This window comes from Dendrobium catenatum, unplaced genomic scaffold, assembly GCF_001605985.2.
Source record: "Dendrobium catenatum unplaced genomic scaffold, ASM160598v2 fragScaff_scaffold_1608, whole genome shotgun sequence".
Classification (NCBI taxonomy): domain Eukaryota; kingdom Viridiplantae; phylum Streptophyta; class Magnoliopsida; order Asparagales; family Orchidaceae; genus Dendrobium; species Dendrobium catenatum.
The window spans coordinates 578,451-589,128 of NW_021320070.1; the positions used below are offsets into that span (position 1 = coordinate 578,451).

The 10,678-nt window shown below is 30.7% G+C and overlaps 1 protein-coding gene across 1 annotated transcript in view; it reads left to right on the forward strand.

Moving 5' to 3' along the window:
• The window catches only part of LOC110097218 (MLO-like protein 12), a 32,092-nt gene extending 21,867 nt beyond the window's left edge, over nucleotides 1-10,225 (forward strand). Inside the window, exon 11 of the mRNA XM_028700928.1 lies at nucleotides 9,763-10,225. Within this exon, the coding sequence (XP_028556761.1) occupies nucleotides 9,763-9,999 (237 nt within the window). The 3' untranslated portion in view covers nucleotides 10,000-10,225. The remainder of the gene's footprint in view (nucleotides 1-9,762) is intronic.
• The last annotated feature ends 453 nt before the right edge of the window (nucleotides 10,226-10,678 follow it).

Here is a 10,678-nt window from a genome sequence, read left to right on the forward strand (position 1 = left end):
CAATTTGGTCATTTTTAATTGTATAAGTCGTGATAACAATGAGTTAGCAAACATGTGTGCTAACTATGCTTTATTTAGTAGTTTTAGTTGGGATGAGTTCTCTTTTAATAAGGTTCCTCCTTTTTTTAATAAATTGAATGAGGAATCACCTTTGTAGTTGCTTTTCCTTTTCTTTTAATATATTAAGCTTTGGATTTTTCTTCAAAAAAAAAAAACTTAAAATAATCAAATGAAACACTCAAAGGTTTCCAATTAACATGAAATGTTTTTGGTATGAAAAACATATGATGAGGAATCATCTATGTCAATTGAATATCATGGTGAAATGCATTTGAAGAGAAATTTGAAAAATACCCTTGGGATTATTTATAAAATTACTTTTAATATATAAAATTTAAATCATACAATCATAGGGCTTTTATTCTAGACCTTAATCTGAATCCATGAAGCCTAAGATGGCCTAATTTGGTCAAGTGGTTGACGAGTTATGAATTTTTAAAGCTCATGTAATTTCTTTGATTAATTTATATTACAATTACACACTTAGCCATCCTTTATACACAACATGATCTAATTAATAGGGCCATGATTGCACATTAATGGAATCATGCATTTAGATTAATATCCATCTAATCCAAGATAAAAAAAAGGCATGGTTTAATCCCATTCAAACCACATGATCTTGAAGGATATAATTCAAGTCATTGATTGAAGCCAATGGCTAAACTTTTATCTTCAACCTCAAACCTGATTTAACAATCAGGGGCATATCTTAGACATGTACAAGAGATCAATCAAACCAAATCCCTTCAAGTTAATTAGAGAAGATCATTAGATCATGAACCTTCAATCCAATAGTCAGATCCCTATATATTGGAGGTTTCTTTCACACATGATTGGACCTTCCTAGATAGGAGCTTGGAATTAAGTGAATACCTCAGGGAATGCTCCAATTTCCAAGGCTTGAGCTTAAGCAGCTTTAATTGGGTTCAATGAAATTTCACCTTCAAGGAGGAGGGAAAGAGGACAAATGTATTAGAAATTGACTTTTGAGTAGAAAAGGGTAAGAACCCCAACAGGATTGGTTGCGGAGCTGGTGTTTAAATCATATAAATCTAGGGACTATTTTTAATTTGAAAACTAAAACCCTTATTCATATTAAATTTGAGTATATATAGGCAGTGGGCAAAAAAGTGGCTTGGAAATTGGCTTGGTTTAGGCCATATCAAGCTAGTAGGTTGGGTTGAGATGGTCACATGTGACCTCAATGTGGTATTTAGAGAGTAATATGCAGTAAAGTCACATGGTGATCAAGCTTGAGTTGAACCCATGGTACATGTGATCTATTTTTAGAAATTTAGCTAGCTCTGACCATTGCATGGGGAGAGTTTGAGCTGGTACATATTTGGAAAGTTCTTGAGTTCAATTCATGAGGTCAATTATGTATAGTAAGGTCTTGTCATGCAATGTGGTTCATGATGACCTATTTTTGAGGCTTTTGGTCAACCCAATTAGCTGGCCTCAGCTAGCCCAAAGGCTCGATGCAAGGGACTACTATGCATCTAATACAAGGGTTAGTTTGACCCAATTTAATTTGGGTTGAGTTTTTGACTCAATATAAAGCTATTTTGAACACCTGGGTCAAGTCATGTTGTTAGCCCAAGTGGACCTTGGTTGCAACACCTAACATTATTCTTAGTGACCTCATGGATAGTCCCATGGATTCAATCTAGATTAGGTATGCTTGGATCAATACAATTGAATGGGACTTCAACATATATATATTTGGTAAACTATATAAGACCATGGGCTAGGGTTGCATCCAGCACATTCCAAATGAGATTTAGAACCCATTATAATATGCTTCAAAGCTTAGTTAGGTCTCTATATAAGACATGTATGTTTGAATGACTTATATTTCACTTGGTCAACCTTATTTGACTTGGTCAACCTAGGTTGACTTGGTCAACTAGGTTCGATCATGGGTTAGGGTTACGTTCAAATGATTATAAATGATATTTTTAATTTAATGGAAATGGTCCCAAAGTATGGAGATGTCTTTAGGTTAGAAATGTAGGCTTAAAAGCTTAAATGTTGATTTGGTCAACCTAAGTTAACTTTATCTACTAGGGCCAACCATGGCTTTATTTTAGATCTAACTCATTATAAATAATAATTTTGACATGTTCGAATGGGTTTCATATAATGGTTAACTTGGATGCATGAAATGCTTATTTAAAGTTAGAGGGATTGGTTTGGTTAATCTAGGTTGACTTAGTCATCCACATTTGACCAAGGCATGGGTTTTGGTTCAATGCACTCCAAATAAGAGAAATGTGTTATAGGTTATTTTAAGGTTTGATTTAATTAAAGCATGTTAATATTTAAGGAAATTCATATTTATAGAGTTTTGAGGTTTTAGGGTTATGGTGGCATCATGGTCAATCATGGTTAACCAAAGCTCACCAAAGGTATAATGTTGCTTCAATACATCCTGCTAATGATAATAATCATGCTCAATACTTCTGAGGATTCTTTCAATCTACATTTTCATAATATACTTAATCAAATGTCATAGGCTATAAATATTTAAAGGTTTTGCACTCTTCAAATATACTTTGAGTTTCATGGGTTAGAGGACTTGTAAAATCTCCGAACTAATATAATTGAACCTAAAGACATTTTAAAGTTCATGAAAAGTGTTAAACCCTAAAGAACTAATCCCAAGGCTAACTAAGAGGGGGGGAGGGGGGGGGGGAGAATTGTTACTTAAAAACTTCTTTAATGATCAAGAAAAAAAAATTTATATCATAATGTAGAAGCAAATTACATTTACAATAAAAAAGATAAATCAACGTTTTTCACCAACATAATTAATCACAAAAAAAAAAAATGCATAAGAAATAAAAGGAAAGACCACACCAGAGTTATAGTGGTTTGGTCCAACCTGACCTACATCCTCTCCCCGGAGGCACCCTCTAGGTGTTGCACAAAAACCTTTATGTCTCTCCTTTTTCCGCCACAGCAACCTCTTACAAAATATTTCCACCATCCTAGTGCAACAGAGGACTGAAAATTCTTTGAGAGGCAGAGAACCCTTAGTCCTTTTTCTCCCTCTAGGAGATGGCTGAGAACCACAAATCCCTTTCACCTTTCACAGTGCGGTGGAGCAGCCAGGTCCTTTGACACTAAAGAGATGTTCTTCTTTCCAAAACTTTCCTTAAGATGAACTTTAAATCTAATGGTACTCAGGTACAAGCTTGCCAGAGCAAACATATGAAATACCTTCCACAGTCTTTTCAAACCCCCTCTAAGGATCTTCTCCCACTCAAACTCCACCATTTCCTCTCAATCCCTTTACAATTTTCTCCAAAAGAATAAAGGGATAATGGTTACCAAAGACGCTTTACCAAGTACCTTGACAAATTTTAAATAAAAGGCTTTGAAAACTCCTAAAAAAAAATATCTTGATAAAGATTATCCTATATAATTAGTATAAAATAACCGTTTCAACCAGCACGATCAACATTGTCCTGTACGATCAGTTCAAGTATTTGTACATATCTTCCAATACAATCCAGAAATCATCTGAGATGATTAGTCCAATCAAAATATAGTTCATCCAGGATGAAATATGGAATGAACAAAATCTTCTCTATTGATTATACAGTACGATCACAATATGATAATGAAGTAGATTTGATTGAATAAACACATGATCAATTTAGGTATGATTTTTATAGATCATCCTATATGATGGACATCGTCTTGGATGATTATAACAAAATATGAAATTCAAAATCTTGCCTCAATTATGATTGGTAGTTTTTGTATGATCATAAATGATCATTCTAGATGATCTAAATCATTTAGTACAATTAGATGAGCTGATTATACCGTACAATATAAGTTGTATTGTATGATTACTTCAAAATTTTAACTTATAGTTTTGACTTAATCTCACTCCCCCTCTTTGTGTTTATACATGATCAACAAACTAGCATACACCTTTACAGGACTTGACTCAAGAAATAAAAAATACATCAATAAATATTATAAAAATCTTTACAGTATAACATATTCTATCCAATCTTAAGCCTTGAATCTTCATTGGATGGTGCATGACATTCCTGAAATATATGTACACATAAAAAAAATATATATATTACAAGTACAATTAGATATAAGGATGTGAGCAACAAAGTTTGTTATTATAAAAAATGTAAACTCGTGAGCTCGAATTTTAATAATCTCTCCCATTTTTATGATGACAAATATTACTGGTTGAATTTATAAATTTTAAAATATTTTCTCATAATCTCCCCCTCACTAAGATAATAATATTAAAAATAGTGAAAATAAAAAAAAATATTTTTACTTTTTTTTTGTATTAAAGCAAAAATAAATAAAAACTTTTAAAACCTAAAATTACATATAAACTAATACAAATACAAGATGAATATATGCAGCTTAAATGCAAATACAACTAGTTATACAAATTCTCCCTCTTTGACATTATCAAAAAGAAGAAAAACACATAGAAAAAGTAAAATGGAACACACATAAAATACTCTAATCATGTGGATGTGGTGTTGATGTTTAAGAAGAATAAATTAATTTCAATAAATTTTTTTAAATGAGAAAGTTAGCTCTTGATTTTATTCAAAAATATAATAAGAAATGAATTTACTGCACTATGATCCAGAAAAGGTTAGAATTTTCAATTTATCAACCCTAGCTTAGGCTCCTTTGTGGTTAAGGTCCTTTTTAAATAAAAATCTAATTCAAAAAAAGAATTAAAGAAGAAAAATATCTTTTTCAATCTTCTTACTTTAAATATATCTAATAGAATAACAATGCAAAAATGGTGAGTCGAGAATCATGATTTTCAAACTCAAGTATCGAAAATATCATTTAGAGACATGTGTTTTCTAAGATTTAAAAATACAAGAAAGATAAGTTAAATTATTGTGGGCTCATTTTATACCTCTTTATTAGTTTTGACACACTTTGCATATCTTTTAATTTTTTATTCACACTTGTGCATCTTTCAATTTTGGCGTATATTGCACATCTTTTTATTTTGGGCTCATATTGTGTCTCTTTTAATTTTTGAATTTTACTTATTTTCTTAATATTTAAAAACTCAAAGTAAGCTCAATCTAACGATAAAAACAAACAACTTGATTAAGAAAATTTTGAATTGGATTCATCATCTTGTAAAAGATTTCAATGAGGTAGTAGAAATATAGGATGATAAAATAGTTTTAGTTTCAAAAGTTCAATTCATAAATTGGTATAATTTTTTATTCAAAAAGTGCAATAGCTTGATTAAGAAAATGAGAAGTAGAGACTTAATCATGAATTTCCTTCCTTTAATAATTTAGAAAAGTCAATCATCACTTACTTAAAATTTTTAGATAAAAAGGAGGTAAATTTTTTATTAAAAAAATTTGAGAGAAGTGAATTGATTCTTTTATGCAAAAATAATGTGAAATGTGATTTATGTGTGTTGATTAGAGATAAATCACATAAAACATGCATGACAAATAAAACATAATGATTACAAATTAACAAAAACATCAAAAATAACACAGAAAACATTTAAAATGAACAAAACAAAATAAAGAACATATACGCTTGCCTTAACTACAACATATAAACAAACAAACCAAAATTTATACGTTGTTATCTTGCACATGGTTTGATGATTCAGAAATTAGGTCTATTTAGGAGATTTTTTTTGCTTTTTTTCATTTGCCATTTTTGTAATTTGCTTATTTTTACCTTTTTTTTTTTGCTGGAAGAGTTTTTAAATTAGGCATTTATTTTTCATACGTCTGGATTTCCTACACCTAAGGAAAATAATGTCAGAAGAAATATTAGCATTCTTACAATCTTTACTTTTGTTCCACTTTTATTGATGTTGACGTTTATGTTTCAGTAGTTTTTCAAGTTCGCTTGTTATTGAGGCTACCCAATCTTGAGCCTTGAATCTTCATTGGATGGTGTATGGCGTTCCTAAAATTTTAGTACACACATAAATGAATATACATTGTAAATATAATTAGTTATAAGGTTGTGAGCTACAATATTTGTAATCATCAAAAATATAAACTTATGAGCTCGAGTTATAATAACATGCCAAATCAATTTATAACTGATCAATCATGAATCCAAGGTCATTTTCTTAGGTATTGAGGTGATTGAAAGTTTCCCAAAAATAGGTTATGGACCTAGGGTTTTTAGGTTTGTTTTTGAGCAATGAATTTTTAAGTTTTAAAATTTACATTGTATTTGGATAGTGGGTTATGATTGAATTATATTTGATTAATGATTTGAAGGAGTTCTTGATTTAAATTCTTATGTCAATGATAATCATTGAAGATTGTTATTGATTGAATAAATAGTTAGTTTAGAATTGTTGATGACTTTCAACTAAAGAATTTAAAGTTTTGGTTTTGCTTTGGATTGTGAAATTGATTGTAGAAGTCAATGATTTTGGGTATTTTAATTTTTAAATAATTATACCACTAATAATAATTAGTTGATTATCAAGTGATTGATCAGATAATCGAATAATAATCCATGGAGAATATAAAGTGATGATTTTGAGGTCAGTGATGGGATCACTATGCCATAGCACAGTGATGGATTGGATTTAAAGTTTAGAATACAATTTAGTGATATGTATGTGAATATTAGATTTTTTTTAAAAATTTAGGGAACTGACCTCAATTAAATATGAGAAAATTAGTGTACCAATTCAAAATTAGTTGTTACGTAGCACATCATAAATCATAGAAATTTCGTGCTTTCATAGTTGGTGACATTTTTGTATATTATTAAAATTGTGGTCTAGTTGAATCATAAATCCAATCATCATATGGCCTAATATTTTTTTTCTCGACCATGTTGAAACTTATTGAAACCATATTAAGAGTCAAAATGTGATTCAAACTCACTATGTGATGCCCAAAATTAATATTCTTATGTGAATCCTCTATAACACACAAATAATAACATCATCTGGTGTGAGGTACGCTTGGGTTATGCTTTGAACAAGGACAAAAAAATCATGACTCTGATATAAATTAGAGTAGTTGACAGACCTTTTTAACTAAAAAATTCACTCTGTTGATGAATTCATTTGTTAATGTCTTGCACCCATGTAGTAGTCATGTATTCATAAAAAATTCTTTGATTTCAATATTCATATTAGATGTGATCTATGAAGTCCTATACAAAAACACTAGATTCCAATTATGGTCAATCATTAATAATAGGTTTGGTAAGTAATACATAAAAAATGGTTTATCAAGCCTTGAGGTGAGCACAAAAAACACATAAAAAAGTTGTACAAGTATGTGCCAATAAAGTTAACCCTATTTGGATGAATAGTTTTGAAGCACCAGCCAGCAAAAAAATGTTGGAGTTCAATGAGGAATGTGTTCATCCATGGAGAGTCCAACCGTTAGATCACAATTGCAAAGAATTTACATGTGCTTTGTTAAGATGACACAATTTTGGAGCTTAGGCTAGTAGCTCCTGACTCTGAAGTAGAATTATTGAAATCTAACATTTTTAGGGATGATGAATTAAATAACCATGTGCTTTATTGAATTAAGTGGTTTATGAGAGTTTTTTTAGGTTGTTATGAGAAGCATTGAATACATAACCATTATTTGAAGCCAAGTGTCTTAATCATAATAATTAGAAACCTTTGCATAATCCTAAGAAGAGCATAATGATGGCTTGATGCCCATTTTGTAAGTATTTATCCACAATTGAAATTATCTTTCATTAGGTGCAATCTAACAAGAAGTTGTGGGGTGGGAAGTATTTTGCATGCTAGGATGCTTTTGAGGAATGCAAAGACTTAATGGATTTTGGTTACCTCTATAGTAAAAAGAATTTTAGGAGGAAAACTAAAAGGTTTATAATAAGGTCAATGGTGAGTGACGATCAACAGAGGCACTATAGGAAATTTAGCCATTTTCAGCAGAAAAATCTGCTACAAAACAAACCAAATTTATTCCAAATTTAACTTTTCGGCAAATTTGCAACAAATTTATGGTAGAATACATTCCGACAGTGAAAGTCACGTCAAAAAAGTATTTGCGACTAACATAATCTGTCACAACTATTTTGTGGTGGATTTGTGACGGATTTGCGGTGGAAAAATTTCCTTTAGAACATTAAAAAAAAGGTAAAAAAATACTTATCATTTATAACCAAGGAACCACAGTCCAGTCCGCGGAGCTAGTGTCGAAGAGAGTCTGGGAAGTATTGGAATATAATGTGCTATAACCATTATTTGAGAGTTTTTTTGGGTTGGCATGAGATGCATTTAAATACATAATCATTCTTCATAATTCGCATAATCCTAAGAAGAGAATTAGTTTGGGTTGATGCCCATTTTGCAAGTATTTGTCCACAGTTGAAATTATCTTTCTTTGGGTGCAATCTAACAAGAAGTTATGGGGTGGGAAGTATTTTGCATGCTAGGATGCTTTTGAGAAATGCAAAGACTTACTGGATTTTGGTTATGTCTATAGTAAAAAGGAATTGAGGAGGAAAACTAAAAGGCTTATAATAAGGTCAATGGCGAGAAATTTAGGCAAAAAAAATCCGCCAACAAACAAGCCAAATTCATTGCAAATTTAACTTTTCGGCGGATTTGCAACAAAATTACGGCGAAATACATCCCGACAAGTGAATGTCACGTCGAAAAAGTATTTACGACTAGCATAATCTGTTGCAAATATATTGTGGTGGAACAATTTCCATTAGAACATAAAAAAAAGGAAAAAAAAACTTATCATTTATAACCAATGAACCATAGTTCAGTCCGCTAAACTAGTGCTGCAAGAGTGCGTGAGAAGTATTAAATTACTTAATTTAAATTTAATATAATAAACTAATTTAAGCTTAATATAATTAGTTTAACCGTGAGATTGTAAAATAAATAGTTAATTAGTTAATTTAACTTAAACTGTGGTTATTTAGTTAAGTTAATTTGCTTGATTTGTAAGTTAGTTAATTTAATTTAATTTAATTTACATAAGTTATTAAATTAGTTAGTTAATTGAAGAAGTTAGTTAATTAATTAATTAAACTAATTTAAATTTATTTATGAATTTTGGCGGCAAATTTGTAGAGGAAAAAGCCTACACAAGTTTTCGACAGAAAATCTGTCACAAAAAATTCGTAAAAAATTTCCACTACAAATTAGTCGTAATTTTCGACAAAAAATATTCCAGTATAAACTCTGCCTCAAACTGTTAATTTTCCAGTAGTGAGAAATGGTGGACTTCATTGAGGAATGTGTCTGTGCATAGGGAGTCCAATCTGTTTGATTGAGAATGGAGAATTGAGATGATGAGGATCAATGGGTAAGCCGCTACTCTGCATAGCATGAAAATATATTCGGAAGGTTATTTCGCGTGAGTTGGCCGAGGAAGGGACGGAATTGTGGAAAAAAGGCTTTTAAAGACAGGCATTTACACCATAATATTTAAAACAAACATAATTTTCGGCGAAAATTTCCGCAGAAAATATTTTTTTTGGAGGAAATGACCACCTTAGTGTCCTCCAACGAAAATTTCAAAATGATATACCGACGCCCCTTGGGCTTATGAATTCCACAAGCAATTTCCAACTATGTTGTTTTAATCACAAGGAGAAATTTATTCTTAAAGAAAACTTGTTTAAAGGAAAAAAATGCAATTAGCTTTTTTAAGTGTTGTTTAGTGCTTGCAGGTGCTCTTGGCCATAGGAACAAAATTAGAGGTTATCATTACAAAATTGTGCCTAAAAGGTAATAAGCGGAGAGTGATTGTTTCAGGCGATGTTTATGTGAACCCAGATGACGAGCTTTTCTGGTTTGGACGGCCTCGATGGCTTTTGCATGCAATCCATATTATCTTAACTCAGGTAATTATATGTTGGGCTGCAAACGAACCGAGCCGAATCGAGTATATGAGTGTTCATGTTTGAGTTCATTTATTATCAGCTTGTTCAAGTTTAGTTCATGATTGATTCAAGTTTTATTGTTTGTGTTCATGTTTGATTTATATAAATTAATGAGTGTTCATGCATGTTTGATTCATGTTCGATTCATATTTGATTCGGTTATAGTTTATCGAGCATTAAACAAGCAAACCTTAACAAGCTATAAATGAACTCTACTTCTAGATGTTCATTAACTTAACAAACGAGCTTTATTGAGCATTCTAACAAACTATTACATCGCGCATGTTCGTGAATATATTTATCAAATTTTTTTAGTTAATATATATATATATATATATATATATATATATATATATACATGACAAATCAATTAATATAGTGATAGAGCATAGTATCTATCCCATAAGAGTCGTGTGAACTGAAATAGGAGATGGGGTCGGGATTGGGAGGTTGAATCAGCTTAATTAATTTTAAAACTAACTCTTAATTAATTAAAAATGAATGGTTAGGATTGATTTATGCGTTAAAGAAAGATTCAAGGGTTGATTGGATTTGATCAAAAAAAAATAATAATAATAATTTAGACTTTATTAGATGGAATTTTGGGTTTGATTGATGGATTGATTTAGGCCCAATGATGTATCGGTTTGATCGAAAACGAATTAGATTGTATTAAATTGAGTCGATCGAAATTGACGAATCA